We start from the raw sequence: 26,230 nt of genomic DNA on the forward strand, positions 1-26,230 counted from the left end.
TGAGCTGGTAATTAAGATTCCATGTAAGATATATTATTACTTATTTGTCATTTATATATAGCTCTTTGTCTCCCTTATAAGGGCAAGGAAGTGGGTGTATCTTTTGTGGGTGTATCTTTTGTGATTGGTTCTACCAAACAGCCAATAGGAATTTCAACCAGGCTGATTGGACAGAGGCAGCCACAGGAGGAGCAAAGGGGGCTGGATTAAGGGAATATAAGTGCTGGCCAGGATGGCAAGAGGCCAGGCCAGAGCTTGGTAACCATATACCACTGAGCCTCTCATTTATTTGTCTGACAAATAAATTATTATTTTAATTTCTCTATTGCTGCGTTGAATATTTCATTCCAGCTAAGCGTTAACCACAAGCAGGGTGCTACATGATTACACATGTTATCATACTGAGATTACAAAACTGGTGCTTTTTTATATAATTGGATAGGAAAGTACGTCTGTGGGGGAACCAACAATCTTCCCTGGGCCCTTATTTCCTCTCTTTCCTCAGCCCCTGGTAATGGGCAAATTTTAATTTGTTTCATATCCACAATTCAGCCATGCATATGTAATCTTTGTTCACACTTTTATAAAGTAAAATTAAGTGAAAGAAATTGGGCAATAATAGAAAGCTTGTCTGAGCAGAACAAATTTGAATTATCAAGCACAAGGAAGGAGGATTGGGGCAAGAGGGCTTGAAGCGGCACAGAGATTGGAGGAAAGAGGTTTTTCTCTGAAATAGGACTGCATGAATAATCAACTGGAACAGGTGCTGATTTTTTAGCATCTTTTGTTCATTAAGTTTTTGGGTGGGAAGATAACCACCTTGAATATGATGAGAACTGTTTAATAGCTATCTGTTGTTCCACTCTTGTGAATAGCTAAAAAGCAAGCCCACCTTTTCTAATTAGAACCATTTTTAGTCTGGAACTTGTTGCTTTGAGATTTTGTAGTAGATTGAGCCTAGTAGTCTGGAGAAAGTCCTCTGGAAGTGATTCTATTTAGCTGTGAAGTAGCCTGCACTGAAATGTGAAGGTATGCTAATCTATAAATATAAAACTCTGGAGGTTACCATGAGAGGTTCTTGGAAACAAAAAATATAGTGTGCATTAAATTCACTTCCCCTGTAGGGCTCAGAGGAATAAGCATGATTAGGACTGCTATCTATATGTATTTCTGTTATCTAGCAGGAAAAGAAGGAAATCTTAAAATAATGCTATTAAGGGTTTGTATGAAGAATTTATCCCACATTACACTATGGGCAGACCCACACCCTACATTTGAATCACATTCAGCACACATTTAAAGCATGACCCACTCCAAAGAATCATGAGAACTGTAGCTTCCCCCTCATAGTTACACTTCCCAGAATCCTTATCAAACTACACTTCCCAGGATTATTTGGCTTCAAAGGTGCACTGAAAGTGCTTTAAATTTAACTTACCTGGGGGTAGTCCCATTGAACTAAGTGGAACGAATGGGCAGACATGTCTAGAATTGCACTGAGAGTATAAAATAATGGATTTTGGAAATTATTAGCCCAATTTATTAAATATGACTTCTGTTTAGAGAAGGCTCTTGACTTGCCTTTTAACAACAATGTAATTGGGGTTTAAAATACAGATAGGTAGCCGTGTTGGTCTGCCATAGTCAAAACAAAAAAAATTCCTTCCAGTAGCACCTTAAAGACCAACTAAGTCAGTTCTTGGTATGAGCTTTCGTGTGCATGCACACTTCTTCTTGGGGTTTAAAAGTTATTGGCAGTAGGTGAGAGTTTCATAAGCTAGACCCCTGTCTGTTGCAGGAAGCTTTTTGTACTTTTAGGCACGTATGTATTCTGGAGTCCTGTGTTCTAAACCAGCAATGGGATCAACCATCACAGCCTGGCAGAGTTCCTATTCTTCATCTAGTCCCAGGTTCATATGGCATTTGAAGCAATAATCGTTTCTTTTTCCTCTCCTCCTTCGTGACGTGAAAACCTGTACAGTAATCTCCCATGTAGAAAAGGCGAGGATACGGAAAGCTGCAATAACTACCACCCACGTGAAGTGCTGTAAACAGAGGACATTGAGAAAGAGGGCTAAATCAAACACCCAGATTCCTTCTGCAGCAGCCATGCCCTGCCTTTATTTAATTTATTTATTTTCCTTGTCAGGTTTCACTTCACAGTTGTTAAGGAGTAGAGATCAGATTTCAGGGAGGGCAGAGGAAGCTAACTGGCTGGAACCAGACTTGCATTGTCCCCTTTTTTGGCCACCTTATCTTTTCAGTCACTAACCACATCCCACCCGGCTGTTCAGCTAGAAGTTAATGTTTGACGGAAGTGGTTGCCTGTCGGCTAGAGGGAAGTCTCGTCACTCAGAAGCTGGCGGGGCAAGGAACAGGGAGTGCCTGGAGAAAACCCGAAGGACTTAGCCTTCCCTTCACCAGGAAGAATTGGATGCACCCTGAAGCGTGTGAGGAGGAATTAGGTACAGGACAAAAACAATACTTAGAAGAAAGAAGTATTTCCTTCGTGGTTCTTCTTTTTAAAGCGAATAATGGTTTGTCTCATCTCTTTCCTGGATTGACTAATCCACTAATGTGACTGGTGTGAGGTGCTGATTCAGAAAAAAAGGTTGTGTTGCCTGTTTGGGTGTAGGTGAGTCATTGCTATTACTTCACAGCTTCTACCTGTGTGAAATAAGCTTCCTAGAATGCAGTAGGCCTTGGCCTGTGAGTAAACTTGTAAGCTTTGTTAGGAAGAATGTTTGGATCAGTGACATGTTTTGACCCACCTTTTGTCTTTCTTTCCTCCATTGTGTGTGTGTCTGTGATTAGCTCTGCTCATGGAGACAGGAAACAGCCAGCAGGATTGTTGGGATATAATTGATGAAACCCACATTAAAGAATTTGAAGTGGACCAATGGATCAAGATCACCCTAGCCCTTATCTACGTCATCATCTTTGTGGCAGGCATTGTGGGCAACAGTGTCACCATCCGGACAACCAAACTGCTGCAGAAGAAGGGCTACTTGCAGAAAGAGGTCACAGACCACATGGTGAGCCTCGCATGCTCGGACCTGCTGGTCCTCTTGCTGGGGATGCCTGTGGAGTTCTTCAGTATGATCTGGACCCCTTTCTCCACCCCTCAAGGCAACCTCGCCTGCAAGCTCTACTGCTTCCTTTTTGAGGCCTGCAGCTATGCTACGGTGCTGCATGTGGCCACTCTCAGCTTTGAAAGGTACATTGCCATCTGCCACCCTTTCAAGTTTAAAGCTGCTTCTGGGCCCTGCAAAGTGAGGATCCTCATTGCCTTTGTCTGGATTACATCTGTCCTTGTGGCCTTACCTCTTCTCTTTGCGATGGGCACAGAGTACCCATTGGAAGCCATCCAGGGCCACCGAGGATTGGTTCCCTGCAGCAAACCCAAACCCCGGCACCACATGCCTGACTTGATGCTAAATGTCACCATATGCACCAGCTTGTCGTCTCGATGGAAGGCCTTCCAGTCTGGTATCTTCACTGCTTTTATTGTGTATGTCGTAGTGTTGGTATCTGTGGCTTTTATGTGCCGGAATATGATGAAAGCCCTGATGATCCACAAACAAGGGACCTTAGCCGTGAGAGGGGAGAGAGAAAGCCAAAACCAGTACCTAAGGAAAAACGAGAATCCCGATGGCAGGACTTCCAGAAAACAGACTATCCTCTTCCTAGGTAAGACCCTGTCTATGTACATGTATGTGTGTGTGTGTGTGTTGGTAATGACTCTGCAGCTACAAAAGGAAAGACAAATGGCAGGGTGGGATTGATTCAGGATGAAATGATGGGAAAATGAGGTAGGTTTCATCTCCCTTTTAGTGTTTCACCATTCCCTATTCATTATGGAAATAATTCTGCTCAGCACAAAGCAAATGGCATAAATTGCATGGAACCTGTGCGGTGGTGATATTAAAGTAAGCATTAGTGCCTTCAGAATGTGCATTTGAGAGGAATGGTTTTCATTTCAGCTGCATTTCCCTTTTCTTTATGCACAGAACCAAGTAACTCAGCTTTTCAACAGGCTTCTCTACCCATCCTGTCCCACTTTCCCATCATCACTTAAAGAAAGCACTTTTGATTTAAATATTTCAATTTTAAAGCTAAATGCTTATCTTGTGTAGTGTTATAATTTTTGTCTCGTTTGAATTAAGCGAGGGATCCTAAAATTCAATTTGCTTTTACTAGTCATGCTGCTTGATAACATCTTATTCCTTCCCCATTTTTAGATAAATGAAACTAGTTTTTTATAGGCAAAGTGGGGGAGATGTATGGAATGGGGTTCAAGGAAAGGAAGCTTTTTACATGTTGATCTTGCTGGAAACAATGAGGAGCCCTTTGCAAATCACAACCTTAAGCTGCAATCATAAATCCTTTACCTGGCGAAAGTCCCACTAGCATCACTAAGAATTATTTCTGAACAAATAGGTTCAGGACTGGAGTGCTGATTAAAAGACTTTGTTTGTTTTTAAACTGTTCCAAAAAAAAACCCAAACAAACAAACAAGCAGAAACAAATAATGAACCTTGCAAGCTTCAAATGCTACTGCAAATGTGTGCATTCAGAAAGCTTAAACCTGAGATTTGGGTTGTTGCCAGGGCCACTATCATTTACTATAGCCCTGCTCATGTGCCTTTAACAGAATCCCTGGTAGCTGAAACTGTCCTGGCAAAGATTAGAGTCTGCCTCATGATGACACCCAGCCCACCTGATCCCACTTCAGCCTCTGGGCTGGCATGGAGGTGGCAGTTGTGGAGAATTAGTAGCTGATTCCTGCCTATTTTGCCTTTTTACAAGACTGTTAGCCTGAGTCAGTCACATGCCTGGCAGCAGCCATGCATATTCTCAAGGAGGTTGTCACTAAATGTGAAGACAGTGGCATGCCATAAGAAACCTTCAGATGCCGAAGTTGCCATTAAAGGTATGAGAGCAGGGGCTCTTAAAAAGTTGGAAGCCTTCCTTTCAACTTATTTGTTTTTGCTAGGCCTTGATCACTTTAAGCCAGCCAGATAGTTGCCTTTCTTGGAATTTCCCCTCCCTGCACCTAGAGCTTATTAAAAGACCAATAACTTGGGAATTATGTTTGATTCTGATCTCTCTTGCCACATTTTTCAGACTAAATCTAATCAAGTTGTCATCTCACCATCTTGAGAATCTTTCCAGGCTGTGATCCATGTAGCCTCAGCATCTTGTTGAGAGCTCTTAGATGTGATTTTCATCGTGTTCTGCTTGAATTGCTGCAATTCCTCGTTTTCACTGGCCTGCTTTGTGCGGTGCTAGCGCTACAATAAACGAATCAGCTAACATACCAAACCAGAGTGCACAACCAAACCAGAGGAGATTTTAAAATTGTTTTTCTAGAGGTCCACTACATTTGGGGGGAGGGGTAAAGGGTGTGATAAAGGGGGCACAAATTACATAGATTACATAGATTAATAACTGCATCCTCTGCTTTTTTTAGCTCCTTGCGCTTTTGCTATGATCTGTGAAAAGCCCCTGCTCGTTTCTTGTCTATAGAATGAATTTTCCAACCAAAAATCCCAGATGCAGTAAATGTCAGTGCTGGCTCTATTTAAAAAATAGATTGTATAGGAGAGGCCCTGATAAGTTTTGAACTGTAGCAAGGGCTAGTAATATACCATCAGTTTGGGAGAAGTGTGCAGTCAACAGAGGTATGCTCAGACGAAAAAGAAGCCAGGTGTGTGTGTGAGAGAGAAAAATATGGGATGAGAGAGTGGCGAATATATAATCAAAGTTGCTTTATTGTGGCCTTTTGTTTTATTTAGTAAGTATATTTCTAGTCCATATTCATGGTTGTGCAAAGACGATAGGATTTATGATGGAAAAATGTGCTACACCAAACAGGCTGGTTCAAGTCCAGTGACTGATGAAAAATGCCATACTACTTGTTGCCGTTTTCATTATTAAAGCTAAGAAGAAGAATGCACTTCACATATATTATATTAGTAAGCCTTGTGAGGAAGGTCAGTATTGTTGTCTTCATAGGTAAGATCTGCTTTGGGAGAGAAACAACTAAGAAATAAAGGCTTGCCTAAAGTGCATCTAAGGGACACAGGTGGCGCTCTGAGCTAAACCACAGAGCCTAGGGCTTGCTGATCAGAAGGTCGGCGGTTCGAATCCCGTTGCTCGGTCCCAGCTCCTGCAAACCTAGCAGTTTGAAAGCACGTGCAAGTAGATAAATAGGTACCGCTCCGGCTGGAAGGTAAACGGCATTTCCGTGCACTCCTCTGCTTCCCCAGAAGCGGCTTAGTCTTGCTGGCCACATGACCCGGAAGCTGTACGCCGGCTCCCTCGGCCAGTAAAGCGAGATGAGCGCCGCAACCCCAGAGTCGGTCACAATTGGACCTAATGGTCAGGGGTCCCTTTACCTTTAAAGTGCATCTGGTCAGTTCTTGGTGGCTGGCATGATGTGAACAACAGAAGTCTTGATGGCTGAGTTTCTAAGCCATAATGCTATACTCACACTGGCTTAGTTTTCTTACTTGCAGCACCTTTACTTACACATGATTCCAGTTTAGTACTACAAAGTTAAACCAGGCCTGGAAAGAAGGGCCATTTCAAAAACCCAAGTGTGATTTCATTGTGGTTTTTGGTTCAACACTTAGCTCTTTTTATGTGCTATCTGGTTGTTGTTGTTTTTCACATTAACCTTCTCTAGTGTTTCCATATACTATCAGGATGCTGTGTACTTGGATGAGTCATATGATTTGCTTTCGCACCTGGGTTGGTTTGTCTGTTCTTTTGGTGAGCAACATCACTGTGACTAGATGTGCTACAGCCTTTGAACATTATTTTGTCGCCTTCCCAGGTGATGGTACCACAATGCACTTCATGGGAATTGAACAACTGGAAGTTAATCTGTGGGTCGCTACAATGGGTCATATTCTAGGAACTGTTACCTTCCTGTCTGTCAGGCCATGCTCTTTTCCCTGCCTGCATTTTCACAGACATTCAGAAATATCCACATACTTTAACAGGACAGAGCATAGGGATTTCAGTTTTGTCTCTCTTATCTTCCGTAGTATAAAGGAGGGGTGGGGAGACAGCAAATCCAGTTTGATTGGAAAATCTCTGGGTGATTTGTGATCGATTGCAAAAGATTTTTGACTCTCAATTGTTTACCAATAGCAGCAATGAAATAATGCCCCTCTCCCACAGATTATATACTTTTGAAGTAGAAAAAAAAAAGCTTAGGATAACCTAAGTGGATTTTTGTGTGAAGGAACTCTGTGCTACATTCAGTTCAGATGCTGAAAACAGTTCTGGGCTTAGAATTCTAAGCACATGTATTTTGCATCTGGTTGATCTCAGGGTTCTAGTAAACCCTGGTCAGGGTAAGGTTGCATTACCACGCCTACCATGTGGTTGTGATGAAAAAGCATACTTTTCCGCCATTGATGCATCTACAAGTGGTGAATGGGCTTTGTCATCTGTGCAAGAGAGCATTGCTCTGCCACCCTTGGCTGTAACAAATTTGCAAAGCACTTGGAGGGGGGGAAATGGTCTTGGATCCAAACAGAGTTGGATGCCACAGTTAGAGCAAGTCTGCTGGCAGCATACAGAGCATTGTCTGTTCCATCTGCATTGGATTAATTTTGATTATTGTGACCAAAGGATGTGGACACGCTCCTTAAAGGAGTGCATCTGGCCACCTGCTCCCTCGATCGCCACCCATCTTGACTTGAACAGGACGTACCTGAACTAGAACTTCTTCCTTTTTAAAGTGAACTTTCCAAGGACTGAGTCTACCCACCACTGGCATACAGAACATAAGATTTTTTTGAAAGATTCTAATATCTGAAAATACAATAATGTAATTTTGTCAAAAGTCAGGAATGACCCCCTTTTCTGTAAGATGAAGACAGGGCTTCAAATTTCTTCAATATGAAGACCCTGTTATCTGTTGCTATCCTCATATGCTACAGCACTATTAGCATGTGTGATCTTTTCTTGGACCTATCGATACACCAAGTTCTCAAGGTATATTTGTTTTTCTTTGTTTGAAAAACTTTTGTTCAAAGAAGAAAAAGAAAGCCATTCTGTAACTTCTAGTGATAATTTTGTCTGCAAGCAGATTTGCATTAATGCCTACAAGTGTCTATTGAGGAAGGGGGGGGGGGAGAAGGGTGTTCAGTGTCCTCCTCCCTGACTTCTGTGCTGTATTTCAAATTACTCTCTTAATATGAGTCTCACTAATTAACTTTGGTTAGAAAATAAATTAATGAACAGAAGACAGAAACCATGGCCTGCATCCATGAGAATAATACATTTTGAAGTGGTGGCTTTCATAAGAATTATGCTTTAGGGTGCTTTTAACCCAGGCAGAATGAACAGATATATTGTTTACAAATTGCTGAATTTAAACATTGTGATGTAGCAGGCCTGTTTGAATTTCATTTAACAGATGGGTCAAATTAAAACAAATATTTGCTCATTCCAAATGTATTTCACATTTAATGTGAAATGTAAATGACAACACGGAGCAAGATGTGTTGAAGAGTCTAGCAGCAATAAAAGCAATTTAGAGTCTCTCTCCTCTAGTTGTTAAAAGTGATAACTTCTATAAAGCAGAAATTAAATTCATAAATCTAGTACTCAAGAAGGAAGAGTGTAAGTTGAAAAACAAGTGGTTTTAGTGCTATGCTTTGGTGCAATGTTTGAAAAATAATGAAAACAAATTGAAAACATTTTAGTATGTGTGTGCGTGCGCTCATGCACGCATATGTGAGGAAATGTTTTCTATATGATATTTAGAATCTGCCCAAGAACAAGAACATAAAAATGGCAGGCAAGGGTATAAATAAGCTTGGTGAAAAAATTCTAAAGTGGATATTGTAATGTATGGGAGAAACTTGTAAGGCTAAAATTTGGTGTAGTCTCTCCTACAACATTTTCCCCATAATTTCTACAGTTTTGCAGTACCCTTTTCTCATTAAATTAGTGGTCTCAAACTGAGACAGGCTTACTGTGGGAGGAGAGAGTCTTACAGCAAAGCCATAGGCACACTTCATTTAAAAGCAGTTAAAACCTAGTATTCTGGCCGAACAAAATGGCTGTTAGGCATGGAAGGGACACAGTAGCCTGGTTTACACATAACACTAAATCATTGTTATACAAGCCATGATTTACACATTATTTGCCCCATAGATAATCAAATAAAACAAATCATAGTTTGTTTCTCTGAAGTTTGGTATGTATTACAGCTCCTTTTATCTTGTGCATTGGTAGTTTTGTTAGCATGGTTAAACAAACTATGGTTAAGGAAAGGTGCTGAGTTCACACACAACACCAAGCCATAGTTAAATCAAAGCAAGGTTTGTAAGCCAAACAACAAACCATGGCTTCAGATCATGTTTTTTGGGAGGGCAGTAAACAAACTATAGCTGCCCAGCAGGATTCACATATAACACTAGGACATGGTTTAGAAAACCATAATGTATTAAACCATGATTTAATGTTCTGTGAGAACCTGCCAGTAAACATATGGGAGATTCTGGCCACAAGAGGTCTTCCTGTTCATTGTATTGCTGGTTTTAGGCAGAGTTTGAGGACCACTTTACATGTTTCATTAAAACCTGGAGTGTATCTGTAGTGCTGGGGAGGAGAGAGTGCTAATGCTTTTGTTTCCTTCACTCCATTTTCCCATCTTAAATCTGAAGAAAGAGCTGTTATCGGGGTATGGGGGTGGGCTCAGGAAGGCAGAGTAAATATAGAGGGATTTTAAAAGGTTGAGAAACAATTGAAGCTAATAAGTGATTATGAGAGAAATAAGCCTTTTTACTGCACAAATAAGTGAGCTGAATTATTCTCCCCTTGACATCTAGCTATGTATGACATCCCTGGAGTAAGTGACTGACATATGCCCTTGCCTTGGGCATGCTAGTGTTATGTGCACATAATCTTAGGATATATCAGCACCATCATATTTTACATGATTTGTGCTGGTAAATATTGTATAAGGTTTGCACAGTCCTGCCCATATATGTCACTGTGGGCCTCTCAGCTCTGGACCACTGACACAGATAGTGGTATTTCATGAAGTCAGTGCAAATCTTACTATGATGGTCATTAGCACAAGCAGTGTTTTATTCCGATGCTTGCTCAGGAAATGTGTCTTTAAATATGACAGTGAACCTAACCATTTGCAAGGAATTTCCAAACCTGAGTGCTGAAATGGGTAGCTAGGGGAACTGCTTCTGAGGATTATTCTGTTCAGTGGACAGGCTGCTGTCAATGACAGGGGCATGGTGCAACTTTTGGCTTCAAAGGAGGTGGAAAGAAGGGGAAAAATTGCAGTGGGACTTGAAAGAAGGCAAGCAAAGACATTGAAAGAGGAGGAGAGAAGCCGATTATTACCTTCTGTTTGAACATTGGAGGAGTGATGGTCTAATGTTCAAACAAGTCAAGCACAAGCTCAGGGAAGAAGAGAAAAAGAGAGAGTGAGACTCAGAAGGGGATGGAGGCATCCAGGACCTCAAGCGTGAGAAGGGAGAGATTCAGGGGAGAAGGGAATCCTGGGGAGGGAAACCATGAACTTTCCTTCCATTCTGACTTGGAGGATAACAAGAAATAGGGATGGTATGTCATCAGCATATTGTTAGCACCTTACTCCAGATCCTCTGCTAACGTCTTCCAGTGGTTTCATAGGAATATTAAGCACCACAGGGATGTTTAACAGAAGCTTGTAGTAGTTGCACTGCCCATATTCTGTTGGTCATCTGGCATCAGAAGTGGCTGACAGGGAGGGTGGGTGCTTACTTGGTGCCTACACTGGTATGGAGTAAGTCAGGGAAGTGATGACGCTGCTCCTCACCAGCCATTCCTGTCTGACCTACCTAATTGTCTAAAGGTCCCCAGAAAGCCAGGGAGCATCATGGGGTCATGAATGCTATCTGTCTCTCTTCATCTCACCATTCCATAGTGAAACTAGGGCCATTGACAGAATCCCCAGCCTTCTCACCCAGGACATGGGCCATTATAACTTAATTCAGCAAAGGTTCAGCAAAGGTTCGTTTGATTGGAACTAGATGGAAGTGGTGATAGCAGTCACGAAATTAAAAGACGCCTGCTTCTTGGGAGAAAAGCAATGACAAACCTAGACAGCATCTTAAAAAGCAGAGACATCATCTTGCCAACAAAGGTCCGTGTAGTTAAAGCTATGGTTTTCCCAGTAGTGATGTATGGAAGTGAGAGCTGGACCATAAAGAAGGCTGATCGCTGATGAATTGATGCTTTTGAATTATGGTGCTGGAGGAGACTCTTGAGAGTCCCATGGACCTCAAGAAGATCAAACCTATCCATTCTGAAGGAAATCAGCCCTGAGTGCTCACTGGAAGGACAGATCGTGAAGCTGAGGCTCTAATACTTCGGCCACCTCATGAGAAGAGAAGACTCCCTGGAAAAGACTCTGATGCTGGGAAAGATTGAGGGCACAAGGAGAAGGGGACGACAGAGGACGAGATGGTTGGACAGTGTTCTCGAAGCTACCAGCATGGGTTTGACCAAACTGCGGGAGGCAGTGGAAGACAGAAGTGCCTGGCGTGCTCTGGTCCATGGGGTCACGAAGAGTCGGACACGACTAAACGAATAAACAACAACAAGATGGAAGTGGAGTGTTTACATGCTAGCTGACTAGTGGAAAGGGATTACCTCCTTGTCCATGTCAATAGAGTAGGAGACTATTAAATTTGCCCTGTGCAAACTAAATCCTTACTTGCTTGCCTATCCAGACCAAAATGGACTCTTTTGGAGCCAGGGTGCTAGGAAACACATCAAATGGCAGTGGAATTTTGCTCTCCCAACCACTGCTCAAATGTCTGGCTAACTCCTTTCATTTCTGTCTTTGTCTGGTCTTCTCTCTCTTTTTAAGAATGTATTGATTAATTTCTTCTTAACTTACAAACCCCCCAAACCTTTCAGCATTTCATGTAGCTGCTGCCTCACAGGAACAGTTTTCAAGAACCCAGATTTCTTAAAAGCACCAACACCTGTGTGAAGTCAGAAGTTTTCCGCAGAAAGACATCTGTCTGTATATAAATATTAGGTGTGGTTATGAACCAAACTCTTGACCCCACCCACAATAAGAGAAAGTGCTGTAAATTTTGCAATGTGGAAAGCACACGGTACATGCTATGACCAAAGAAGTGCATTGGGAAACCAAAAGTTAAAATTGCTACAGAGGTGGATGCTGCTTTGATCTAAATTTCCTTTAGTAAGGCTGCTTTTAAGTACACCAACAAAAGAAGGTTTGGCATTGTTGATTGCTTTAAGAAAATACTGAAATATGTAACTTATTTGTGAAGGAGCAATAAGGTGTTTCACGTGTGGGCCTGAAGCTAGCAAGAGGGATCAAAAACATCAGGTTAAGTATCACAGATGACAGGTTTTGGTTCTTCATACTGGTGCATGTACTACTTTTCGGCAGTAAACCACATACTGTACAGTGATTGCCACAGTGTGGTTGTATGGGAGAAGGGAAGGAATGCCAGATGGGGAACTGAAAAGAGTCTTCGTTGCACAAAGTGCATGCTGAAAGAGAGTGCTGTGGTATATTTTAGTCTATGGTAAATACAGTTTTGTACTTGTGGCTTTCCTCTGTGTTTCTGAAAATCCGGAGGCCAGCAGAGTGTAAAGAGAAACTGTGTGTGCACTAAAGATATTTACCTGGAAGGAAGACTCACAGCTTTTGGTAAAACCAGTTTCCATTTTTTAATCATCATTATAGTGCAGGCTTGCAAACCATTATTCCAGTTGCCTGCTCCATTTGCTTGCCTCTTTCCCTCTGATTTCATGACAACTACTACTGCTCTATTGGACCAAATGGGACCTCCCCTGCAATACAGATGTGCCCCCCAATCCCCAGACCACAGCAGTGGGAAAAGGGTCAAAGTCTTCCCCAAGTCACAGTTACAGTCCAAATTGTAGGCTTGCCCTGCGTTGTCCATCCCTTTGCTCAGACTTCCACTGTGTGGTTGAGAAGGAGGAGAAAGTAGGAAAATGACCTTTTCCACCAGTAGGAGACACAGGATTTGGCAGCAGAAATGACCATGAAATCTCTCTTCTTCCATCCTGGCTTCATTCTTTGCTTTTGAGGCAGGAAGGTAGTAGCTAGTGTCCACCTGCTCTCTTTCTCATTCTCTCTTGCTACTCAGGTGTTTGAGTGGCAAAAGGCAAGGCTTTTCATAGTATAACTGCATAGCAAGGATTAAACACACATACAAAGCAGACAGCCATTCATTCATTTGCACAGACTTTAACAGGACTTTAGTAACATTTTCCTCTCCAAGGCTGAGAGCTGTTGTTTGTCGTTGCCATGAAACTCCCTCAGTAGAGCATACGTCTGTATTTTAAGGAAAACTTGTTTGAAAATACAAGACATTCACTCCAAACATAATAATTCCCCAGCTCCACAAGTAGTCATGGAACACAGTCTGATTCTATTCTGGTTCTTCAAAAAGAAGCCTGCAGAAAATTATTAGTCAGGAAGTGTGTGCTAATTGTTTTGCAGCTGAGACTTTAACTTCACAGAATGGGCTACTTTTACATCTCAGTTGGGTTGAGACATTTGGTTTGGGCCTCAGATCATAGTGGTGCTGCAATAAAACTGCTAGCACATTTGCAAAGCTAAGTAGGGTCTGGTATGGTTTCAAATTGGACAGGGGACTCTGTGTTGAGACTAGATGATCCTGGGGGGCCCTTCCAACTCTACAGTTCTGTGAGGCATAGAGAAGGGAATATATGTTGGTACTTGGCACAGAAGCTTATTTGTTGTGCCTGTGCCTAAAGTTCTGTTCCATCTCGCCAAGTGAGCTTGGCGGCCTTCTATGAGCATGGTCATTACGGTTGTGGCCACTCAGTTCTGGAACATTCTTCCTTTATCCAAACATCACAGTCCATCTCTTTGACCTTCCGAAACTGAAGATGTCTCTTGGGTTAGCTTCTAATATGGGTTGATGCTGATGGCATTTAGTGATATTGTTCTGCTCCTTAACTCTGTATAAATTCTAGTAATAACTTTAGATTTTTACATTTGTAAACCATTTTAAGAGACCAGGCTATAAATATTTCAAGTGAAATAAAAATAAGCAGATTTCTTTTTTTAAGAAAAATAGTCTTTAAAAAGGTTTCTTCAATAAACAAGTTGTCTCTAGAGAACAATGATGATAGAATTTGATTGTGAGTGCTTTAAAAATGGTTTATAGTGTTCTACAAAAATAATTTGACAGAATAGCGCTGAAAATGAAAACAACATTTTCCTGCCGTGGCAGCTGTTAAAATAGCAGTTGTGGTATGTGAATGTCTCAAGTACTCTCTGTGAAAAATATGTTGGACTTCAACACAATGAACTATACAGTTCTCAAAATTAAGCAGCCTTTAGTGGATTCTGCCCATACAGACACAAGGTGTGGTGAATAGGGGAAGTGTCTCCTCCCTATGAACAGGCAGCATGTTACCACATTAAGGGAGTTAACTAATGTTATGATGCACTTTTTAGAATTAGGCTATGTGTGCATTACTGCAGCTAGGTTGCTCTTTTTCTCAGTTTGGATCAAAGCTGGTTTGCGGGGAAGTGCATCAAACTGCAGTATTTTATAAGAAGCGACTGGATAGATGCAGATTCTGGCTAATGTTGTGTGCATACTGCTTCCCAAAACAGAGGTGGGGGTGCACCAGATGGGAATGTGTACACAGCCACTGTGAAAGCTACCACAATGTTATTTAACTCACGAGGTGGGTGGGTGGGGGTGTTAGTTGTATAAGCACAAGGGCCAGTAGATGGCACTGAGCAAGGAGGTCAGAGGTCGCAAATATGAAAATAGAGTTAGCTATGTTTTACCTGTCAACAAAGTGTCCTGGCTTTCTGCTAATCCTACGCTTATGTGCATGCAAACTGTACATGTGTAGACTCTTGTAAGGAGGTCTTGCACACAGCTGCCTTGTGAGGCAAGCCAGTAGAGCACATATCTCTCTTTTTACTAGGTTTCTGCCACAACTTCTCTTTTCCCTTGCAAGGAGGAGGGAAGGACAGATCTGCGAGCAAGCATCTGTCTGGGTGAGGTAGCTACCATATTTATTACGTTCTAGCTTGGGTGGTCTTGATAGACAGCCTGTCATTTGCCAATCAACTGAGTTTCATGTAGCCAGGAAGGCACTCATAACACCTTTTTGAGCCAGGAGATGAGACTGGAAAGGTGTTAATTAAAAAGGATATTGCTTGGGCTGTCCTTAGTAGACTTGACATATCAAAGGAGTTTTTAGATTGTGTACTGGAAAATAATGTAAAAAATGGGTAAAAGGGTTAAAACTAAAATCGCCTGTATCATAAATTCTGTTATACAAGTTGATGGTGTGTCCACACCTGGAATACTGTTGCTTTATCTCAAAAAGGATATTGTAGAGCTGGAAAAGGACAACCAACATTATCAAAGGGTTATTGCAATTCCTCTATGAGGAAATATTACAATATTTGGGGCTTTTTAATTTTAGAAAATAGGCAATTAAGGGAGGGTCATGGTATACAGGTGTATAAAAATATTTGCGTACCCAGGTACTCTGAGCTCACCACTTATTGAGGCTGTGTTTGTGGAAGCTGAAAAGACCACAGTACAGTGTTTTCAGTTCAAATCAGGTCACAACTTTATTGTTTACAGATGAAAGTGAGTTTGGCTTAGGCATTGGGTATCACCTCTATCAACCAGCCCACCTGCTAGAAAATTTTGCTGGGGGTCAGTCCTGTTTTGGGGCTGACGAAGACATACATCAAATGGGTGCAACCTCAACAGGATTGCCACCTTAGTCCCTGCCTGGACATATGGACTGAACCACTTCCCTTAGGGTCCCTTTAATGGGATACCCCGATTCATTGCAGGTGAAGACAAAGGCTTACAACCTTCCATCCTTGATTAAGGATTTTACCCAATGCCTTACCCACCAAAGTTGTGACAGTTGCTATAAGGTAGGCAAAACCCCCCAGACAGAGCCAATTAGTCCAAAGGAGAAATTCCTCTCTGGCCCTGAATAAGGCAGTCAAAAGTTCCACAGCAAGTTTGTATGGAAGGCACCATCCCCTCTGGTGGGTGGGTTTAGCCATGCAATAAAGGTGAGAGACCCATAGGCAGACTGAGGTGCTGAGGCAAGGAGATGAGCCTTATTTAAGCCTATGGAGCAGACCTGAGTGAAGACCCAGGCAAAATTATCACTGGAAGTCCCAGGCAGCTCCACCCCCACTAGGTACCACCTCCAGGCCCGCCTACAATTGGCCAGTTTACAGGAGGGCCTGAATTCAAATCCCCACATGCAGGTGGTGAAGGATGTGATGTCTCCTGCCAGCCATTGAGAACAGAAATTAGGCACCTAGTAATGGCGGTGGGGCAGCGTTGTGCTTCAGTGGCCATGTCACAAAATAGGTGAACAGACATAAGGTGTGGAGAAAAGAAAAATAGGCAGTTTATTGCCAGAAGCGATACTCCCTCGCTGGAATAGCCCAAGCCAAAGTAGAAATGATCTGGATGAAATAAGTGAAAGGGGGGATGTTCCTCAATAATCCTTGCGCATCCACACTCTTTTCTCACCAGGGCTACAGGTGCTGGCTACTTGCTTAAAATGGTATTAAGTTGGAGGAGTCGCCATATTTATGGATTCCCATGCCTGTGCCATTATGGGGTCTGTTGTATGAAAAGCTGGAATGATTTAGGGACTAGGAAGGGTTTCGATGTTTAGCCCATTCATTAGCAAGGAACACAAGCTAGGATACAGGAGCAAATATGGAGGAATTCTGGCAAAGGCTGGGCCATTTCCGTGTGTAAAGAGGTGTTTATGACAGATTCGTAACTGAATAGCTCAGCACAGTATGCATTATGCCATGTATACTACATCTATGCTTTGGCAGTTAAGTTTGTGTTAACACTGACACATGAACTCAATCAATGGTTTGGTATTTGCAGTCACAGCAAAAAAAGAAAAAAGAAAAAAAGAAGGCACCTTAATTTGTTGCTAAATAAAACTTTGCACTTCCTAAATATCTATTAATATTGCAGCAAGCTGCTTTGAAGGCATTTTGCAGGCCTGACCTATAAAATATATTGCTGTAAAATATAATTAGCGACCCGTGTTGGATCTTTTTTGCCTTCCTATATCTAAGACAAAAAAAAAAAAGACCAAAGCCCAACACTCTAAAGCTGAACATCTAATTTTTGTACAATCAATCTACTGTTGGCAGATTAATGTGTAGTTCAAAATAAGGGTGTCGTGCGTAGAAAGAAATAGCCTTTCAAAAGATCACTGAGGAAATATATTTTCTGAGGCACCTGGCAAATGGATTTGCAGTAGGACAGATTACTTCAAGCACTCTGCTAAAAATATGTGCTTGACATCTATAGATGACTCGAGCACTGTAAAACTTGACAATGGTAGGACTTCTGTTACAGGAAAATTAGATGTTTCTTCGTAGGCTGAAAATTGTCTGTGTTTGGGTTGTTGTTGTTTTTCCCTCTTTTACAGAAAAAGATACAGCTTGAGGACAGAATGAAATTGAAAGAACAGCTTGATTGATTGGTTTTCAGAAAAAAATATAGCTTTAGTTCATGTACTTTAGTTGACTTCCTTGGAGTTCCTTGTTACACTCTATTGCGTTTCTTCTTAGGCTTCACTGGAGTTATCAGAGATGTAGATACTTGTGTCTTGGAATTATTTTCATCTGGATGTCCCATGCAATAGTAATCATGTGAGAGATTAATGGATAGGATGCTTGATAATGGACAATATTTCATCATGCGTATGAATCTCATGCCAGTCTAGGCAAATATTTATAATTGATTGGTATGTGGGATGTGTTGCCATTTACATGAAAACTATTTGGCTGCCCTGAAGAATGCCTTGAAAAATGGGTCACAGTTAAAACGGTGCTTTATTTTTTAAAGTGAGAGGTGCCAGGATTTACCGTAAACTAGCGTAGAGGTCAGATCTTCCGATTAGGCAGCCCTAATCCCATGCGGCTTAGGACTCAAAAACCTGGCCAATGATGATGGGAGGCCCTTCTCAGTATCCCATCTGGCTGAGCTGCTGAGGTCCTTTTCAGTAATGGCTTCCCATTTGTGGAATGCTTTAACCAGTAAGGTCTGACTGACATTTTTTGGCACCAGGCAAAGACTTACCATCTCTCTAGGGCATTGTTTCCCAAACTTAGTTCTCTAGCTGTTTTTGGACCACAACTCCCATCATCCCTAGCTAGCAGGACCAGTGGTCAGGGATGATGGGAACTGTAGTCCAAAAACAGCTGGAGACCCAAGTTTGGGAAACACTGCTCTAGGGATTGTTAATTTTGCTGGTAGTGATACGTGCTAGCTAGTTACTTTAATGACTATGCTGTAATAGTAATAGTAATAATTTATTATTATGGTCAAAGACCAGTTCAAGAAGCACAACTGAGACTGCTTTCACAAGAGTGAAATAGACATTTAAAACAATATACAATAACAGCTTATAGATTAAAATTAAAATAGTCGCATGAGCACAAAATGACTTAAGGTTAAACTAACATGCATATTGCCCCTGGGACACCCAGGAGGACGACTACTATGCTGTTTATGTAGTGTGGTGATTTTTTTTTTAATGCACCACTGGTTTTTGTTTTTTTAAAAAATTAGTTCTCTCTTAATTTTGTTCTCCAGATTTACGGTAAGTTGCTATGAGACTGCAAATCCCCCCCCCCCCCAATATCAACCATCTTGAGCTGTACAATCAGCGGAGGAGACCCTGTTGCTAGTGCTACCTCTGGTTGCTGTTAGGTTGATGTTTATCCTTGACAGGGCCTTCTTGGTGAAGGTTCCCTGTTTGTAGAATGTCCTCCCTTGTGAGGTGATTTTCAGGATAAATTTTAAATATTCCTGTTTTCATCCAGGCATTTTATGACTGAAATGTACCAGTCACGGCAACTGTGAAATTCGGAACTGTGAGGGGATGTGATTGCTTTTAAATATTTTTAGATGCTCTAAATATTTTTAAATGTTTCTAAACAGTGTTTAAATGGGCCACTATCTTAAATTGTATTATTTAGATGTTTTGATGTTTGCTGTGTTCTGCTCCTTTGGGAGGAAAGCTAGGATATGAATTTAACCACAACCACCTGAGAAGAATGGGGGGGGGGGGTTAGACATGACAGTGATAGACATGACAGTGGCATTATTTTATTTCATAACCTTTATATACCACTTGATTGGGAAAAACCTCAAAGCAGATTACAAAAGGATAAAACGAAAACAAAAAAATGGAAAGATTCACAACCATACCTTTAAACACACAAAAGTAAAAATACCAAAACAGATTAAGATTACCTCAACTTTCTAAGCGTCTGGGTAGGCTTGTCTAAACAAGAATGGTCTAGCATGTGCTGAAAAGAGTAAAGTGATATGAATGGGCAGGGAGTTCCTAAGTAGCCAAAATATCTAATGAAATTCTAGAGTTTGAGTGTGTTGTGTGTGATCAAGATTTCTGATTAGAGGTTAAAGCATCAGAATTCTGCATGGAAGCCTTGCCCATAAATAGCAGTGGCATAATAAACTGGGCTAAGTAAGGATATGTATACATCTAGTTAGCCTGCATAATTTGTACAGCTCATGGAATCCGTTTTTGCTGGGTGCGGAATTTTAAACTTTTAGCATAAGCCTTCTGTTTAGAGCTGAAGGAGACCTGTTCCATAATCTTCTGACTGATTCATATTCTCATTAATGAGTAATTAATATTCTTAAGTGCAAGGGAACATCCTCAAGCTTATCTGACCTTGGGGATATGCTAATTTTATATTGCATATAAAGGGATTGCAGATAAAAATGCTACCTTTTCTGTAGTATTCGGCTATATAGATCAAATCTGGATCTTGTAAATACTTTTTAGGTTACCTCTGGGAAGATCTAGAAGGACATGCTGCAGCTATTGCAGAGTTTTACCGAGAACAACCTAGTTATGGCTTGAATATAAAGTGCAGTGTCGGAACAATCCTTTAGTAGAATATAATATTGTGGGGTTTCTTTTTAACTGCTGTAGCTACTGATTTAGACCTTTGGCAGAATACTGCTGTAGTGAAAAGACAGTTGTTCTGACTTCCTCTTATGAACTTCGCCTCTAGGTAACAAGTGCATTAGAGAGTGAGCAGAGTTGCAACGCCAAATTGCTAGGAACTCATAAGACACCGTATCTTCGTTCTATTAAATTTTGAAGAGCAACAATTATTGTTTTCTTGCAGACATCAGAGGCATTATCTTGACACAAAAGGTTTAATTTTGTGAGAAGTGGTATAATTGGAACTGGAAACAATGGAAGAATAGATAATGGATTTAATATTCATAGGTGAAAGCTTTAATAAATCAGCTGTGAAGGTACCGTAAATGAGTCCTATCTTTTCTGAGTTAGGATGAGATAAGCAAGAAATCATGATTTGAAGAACAATAATGGTAAAGTACTTCAGTTGTGGTCCTTTCAGTTTTATGTGTTGGAAGTGAATAGTAAGTACCATTCCAGGGTCCTATCTAGAATCCAGAGTGAGACGTTGTTAGGCCCATGTAACGAACCTCACTCACAAGCAGGCACATAGGCAACCGTACAGCAAGTGGAGGCTATGAATGTCAAATCTAGTCCCCAAAGGTCTTCCTAGTTCCCCAACAAAAGCTTGGGCAGAATTATTCCTTTAGACAGATTGTATGTTCACTGCTATTTGCTTGCATCATAGAGACTTCTTTTGCTGTTTTTTCTGTGAAGGAGATGGAGGTAAAGAGCTTATGACACTACTTAGGAGAAAGTGGTTGAAATGCATGCTTTTGTAGGATGAGGGTTTATGGAATAAAGGTCAGCTAGGTGTCCTATTCCTGCGTTAGTCACTCACCTAATATAAGCCCATTTCAGACATAATGTGAAACCATGGTTTCGCACTATTCAGGGATGGGAACCTATGGCTTTTTCAGCAGTGTTAGAAACTGAGCTAAATGGCACCCTAAACTTAGGTTATGAGTGCTGCAATACAGTGTCTAGGCGCGCTTTTTTTTATAACAAGAATACAAAACAGTGGCAGTTTTAATCTGAAATCATAGGCGCAGTACTGCACCCAGAGCTCAGAAACTGCTCACATTAATGAAATTCTCTGTTGCAAAAAGTGCCTAGAACAATGGGAGTTTCAAACACTGCTCTTCAGGTGTTGTTGGTTTGTGATTACTATATTTGATCATTGACTCTGTTGGCTGGGGCTGATAGGAGCTGTCCAACAACATTTGGAGGACCACAGGTTCCCCATCCCAGCGCTATGTGAATGAATTTGATCAGATGGTTTTGTTTTTAAACAAACCACATTTCCCCATGATGCCTGAACTCCAGGAAATGTGGCTTGTTTAAATTGTAGTTAGTGAAAACAATCCAGGATCTGAAACAATGGTTTGAAGCTATCTTCCCACTTAACCAGAGTTTAACCAAGCAACAATTTCCTGAGTTCAGACATCATGAAGAATTATTGTATATTTAAGGGAAACTTGAAACATGAGATTTTGCTTAGAAAACAGAACAGTTTTGTTTCCACATTTGAAAAATTCAGTATGAAATCAATATTTAAACTATGAGAAAGTTGACAAATTCTATTGGCTATCTTAGTGGGAAATATTATTCATATTCCACATATTTTAGTTTTTATTCCAGTCTATATTTTATCCCAACCAAGCCTGAATGAGTTTCCTGCATTTGGGAACAAAAACAAACTGTAAAACAAATGCACAAAACTATCTCTGCTACAATTAAGTTCCGGGTCATTGCTGTTTTCTTCTATGAGCAAGAGACTGCTCTCCTATACAGGGGTGGTTCTGTTCATACATAGGAATTCCTCTTCATTTGAAGAAAACAGAAAAGCCTTTTGCACAGTGTGGCTTGATAATATTGTAGCCCACAAAGAGCATCTGCAAAACTCCCAACAGTACAAAAATCCAGCAAGAATTACTCCATACCATTTTCAGTCACTTATCTGAAAGTCATCTCATGCAATAAGGATCCTGAAAAAGGAGATGCCTGGTTGAGAGAGTATCTCTATCTAGATGCAACTTAGGAAAGAATTCTCTGTTTATTTTAGAAACTGCAATAGGTTTTGTTGTTGTTGCTATTGCTATTTCTTAAAGGATGGTTACAATGAGCATTCAGTACCACTGAATGCAGTCAGCCAATAACAGTTAACATGGGCAGATATCCAGCGCTGCTTCTTACCTGTGCAATTTCTACCATATGAAAAATGGATCTTGTGGAGGGACGCAGTGCACACTGCTATTGGCCCTCTACTGGTATATATAGGGTTGTCATATATGCATTGCCGAAAGAAAGAAAATGAATCACCCCCCTCAAAAACACACACAAAAAAACAGATTTGCATGTCTATAATCGCTTTAATTTAAATAGAAATACACCATGTTTCATCACATTGGTGGGGAAAACTACTACCTGTGTGCCTCTCAGTCTGCTGTCCAGGTGCTGATTGGCAACATCAAGGCTTCTGCTCTTCCTTATGGTCCTTTACCTTTAAACCATACTTGGTCTTTCAGATAGAGGACAGTCCCCTGACCCGGAAACTACAACTAATCTAGAATGTGGCAGCTATACTGGTGACTGGGAGCAGCCACCGAGACCATATAACACTGGTCCTGAAAGACCTACATTGGCTCCCAGTACGTTTCCGAGCACAATTCAAAGTGTTGGTGCTGACCTTTAAAGCCCTAAATGGCCTTGGCCCAGAATACCCGAAGGAGCGTCTCCACCCCCATCATTCTGCCTGGACACTGAGGTCCAGCTCTGAGGGCCTTCTGGAGGTTCCCTCACTGCTTGAAGTGAAGTTACAGGGAACCAGGCAGAGGGCCTTCTCAGTGGTGGCGACCAACTTGTGGAACTCTCTGCCATCAGATGTCAAGGAATAAACAACTATCTGATTTTAAAAGACATCTGAAGAAAGCCCTGTTTAGGGAAGCTTTTAACGTTTTATCATGTTTTTAATATTCTGTTGGGAGCTGCCAAGAGTGGCTGTGAAAACCCAGTCAGATGTGTGGGGTATAAATAAATAATAATATCATCCTTCTCTGTGCAGCTGCCCAAGGAAACAGGACAGTTGAAGGGGAGACACAGAGAAAAAGGCATGAGGAGGGGCAGGCAAGACCCCAGGGAGAGGTGGGTGCCTACAGTTTGAGACATGCCCTCGTGCAAAGCCATGTTTGGAAAAGCAACCACAAAACCCGGATGGCACCACTGGCAGAGAGAAAGAGAGAAAGAAAGGGTGATAGACTCTGACCAAAAGAAGACATCTGAAAACAGCCCTGTTTAGCGAAGTTTTTAATGTGTGACATTTTAATGTATTTTTAATCTTTGTTGGAAGCCGCCCAGAGTGGCTGGGGAACAAATAATAATTGATAATAATAATAGGATGCACAGACACCCTAGGTAGGTGTACACATAGAATGAATAGTTGGATCTGTGTTTCCCTGAGACTGGAAGATGGGGGGAAGCAGAATCAATGCTTTCTGGTGCTATACTCTGTTGTTGCAGGAAATAGTGAAGGCATATCACTTTAGTCGAATGGTGTAAATAAGCCTTGAGTTAAATTCCCTGTCTACCTCACTTGCCTCTAATAGCTATGCTTTTGCTTGAAACCTTTCACAAGCTTCTTGTGATTTGTAATTATTTTCTGCATGTTTTAATGAAAAAGTAATAACCTTTGAAATGCTTAAGTGGCCTTTGGCCTCTTACAGCTTAACCTACTATTTGTCTGCTCTGGGTACCACTTTACTATCCCCAATTGAGGGAGAAGAACCTAATTATAATGTGAAGAAAAGCTCTCCTCCATGCTCTAAGAGGCCAATTAAAAGTGACAGTATCTGCAACAGTTTATAAACAGCTGGTTATGCAGTAGGGAGGAAAAATCCCACACTGGATTCCACTCCTTTTCAGCTTCAGATGATTCTGTGAAAATCTGAAAGGTGAAATTGTTTGTAAAGCCCATTCGAAATGAGATCCTGGGTTTTGTATGTAGTTCTTTTGGTATTGAAGCATTCAAAACAAGATAGGATGACATGAACTACAGGTGGGTAACCTGTGGCATCCCAGCTTTTTACGTAGTTTCTGAACAACTAGAATGGGCAGTATATATTTATTTATTTAAATGAAAATAGATATTTAAAAAACTTATCCCACGCCTTTTTGGATGGCTTGTGTTAAATAATCCCTCACACCTCACCACTGGCTGATAACAAATTGGCAGCCTTATATAGATCACAGTAAAATCAGAAAGGAATTGTTTTCCAGAGAGGTAGCCCTATTGATTTGCTGCACTGGAGCAGGGCGATTCCTTGGTATAATAACTTGAAAGTAATGGAAGGACGTTCATGGGAGGAAAGTTTTCCATCCCTTTCTCTTTCCTTTTCCCTCTTCCCCTACTTTTCCCTGCAAAGCCAGACTATACTCCTGAGTGGTGTGGATGAGTCATACAGGTGTTGCTGAAGGAGAACACAATTGCCCCTAGTTGGGTGACTCTCTTCCTAATTTGGGGCAATTCCTGGGTCCTGTCCTATAATGTCCAAGTGGGGTCCCAAGCTTCCAGAGAGTCTTTGTGGTGGGGTTGTAGCTGTGGGAGGACAGGGAGAGAAAAGATGTGAAATACTTCTACAGTGGTACCTCGGGTTACATACGCTTCAGGTTACAGACTCTGCTAACCCAGAAATATTATCTCGGGTTAAGAACTTTGCTTCAGGATGTGAACAGAAATCGCGCAGCAGCAGAATGGCGGCAGCGGGAGGCCCCATTAGCTAAAGTGGTGCTTCAGGTTAAGAAAAGTTTCACGTTAAGAACTGACCTCTGGAACGAATTAAGTACGTAACCAGAGATACCACTGTACTGTGAACTAATTTATATTGGGATCCAAGCCATTATATTGTTAGTTGCCTTGAGCGTAATTTTATGGGCAGGGATTTAGAGAGGTCAATATCAATAAATAAAGTATCCAAAGTATTGGAAGTTGGTTTCCTGGGATCTGTTCCCATTCATAGTCAAAGGCGAAAGTGTAAAGATAAACAGCACCAAGACATGCAACTGTAGGCTGCTCTTTGCTTCAGGTGTTACACTTTATGACTGGAGTGTATGCAAGTCTCCTTGTGCACAATTTAAAGTCCTGCATTGTGAATTCTCTTTGCTGTGGTAGGGCAGATTAGTTTAACCTTATCAAACTGCTGTGAAGTTTAAAAGGTCTGGATATTTGTTTACTGACAGGGAAATGATGATGCTTTCCAGACAGGCTGTCAAGAGTGTGAGCAAAGTACTGTAAAAACCAAATCATAACTTCTTGTTAGCCTTCAATCAGGCTGCATTATGGGTTGGAAAGAGAGATGCTTCTTCAACCAGCTTGGTTCATGCATAGGATTCCTATTTTGAAGTGTGATGCCATGATGAAGGGGGCATTAGGTATCTGCATAATTCAGACGGATGGAGTCCTCTAACAACCTCACAAGTTTCAATTTCATTAGCTTCTGAGAACGGCTGACTGTTTCTTGCCTTTCATTGCAGAGGGCAAATTCTTTTTCACTGCAAGTGTTCTTACAGATTAATTTCTTTCTTTAATCAAGCAGAGAAATTCTACTCAAGGGAACCCAAAATTGATTTCCCTTACTGATAAAATGAGTAACGTTTTATCATGGGCAAAAGCCTCCCCCACAGTCACAAAATGCATGGTCCAAACCCTTTTGCTTTCTGCAAATCAACTGCAGTGAGCTCCTTTGTGCTGCAGTAATATAGATGGTCTGCATGTAATAAAAGCACCAATGTTAAAAGGCTATAAATGGGCGGAAATACATAATTTGAACTCTATGGAATTGCAAGTGGGTGGACTTCCTAGATACTAGGGGTGTCATTATGGATTTTCTTCCATAATAGCCTATCTTACTCATTAAGTGCAAGTACGGTGCTAAGCTGGTTGTTGAACCAGGCACGCAACCAGACCCTGGTTTCAAGAGACTGTCTAAATAGATGTGTGTTTTGCTACTGTGCAGTCTGACATAAGGTGAGCTAGATGTAGGGATTTTCTAGAAAACTGGAGAGCAAACAGTCTCTTAGAAAGTCATTTGAATAACTGAGTAAAGTCTTGCTTTATGTGATTAGTTTCTTAAACGCCTTTCCATTCACCCACTAAACGCCTTCCATA

General features: G+C 41.2%; 1 protein-coding gene across 3 annotated transcripts in view; it reads left to right on the forward strand.

Annotated features, from left to right (window-relative positions):
• The first annotated feature begins 2,036 nt into the window (after window positions 1-2,036).
• GPR39 (G protein-coupled receptor 39) overlaps window positions 2,037-26,230 on the forward strand; it is a 127,907-nt gene continuing 103,713 nt past the window's right edge. Inside the window, exons 1-2 of one of the 3 annotated variants that reach the window (XM_083710501.1) lie at window positions 2,037-2,537; window positions 2,815-3,690. In XM_083710501.1, coding sequence (XP_083566627.1) covers window positions 2,435-2,537; window positions 2,815-3,690 — 979 coding nt within the window. In that variant the 5' untranslated portion in view covers window positions 2,037-2,434. Of the gene's footprint in view, window positions 2,636-2,814; window positions 3,691-26,230 lie in introns of all 3 variants that reach the window. The other 2 variants (XM_083710503.1, XM_083710502.1) reach the window with 2 other exon arrangements.

The sequence above is a fragment of the Podarcis gaigeae genome (genome assembly GCF_964106915.1).
Source record: "Podarcis gaigeae genome assembly, chromosome: 1".
Lineage (NCBI taxonomy): Eukaryota > Metazoa > Chordata > Lepidosauria > Squamata > Lacertidae > Podarcis > Podarcis gaigeae.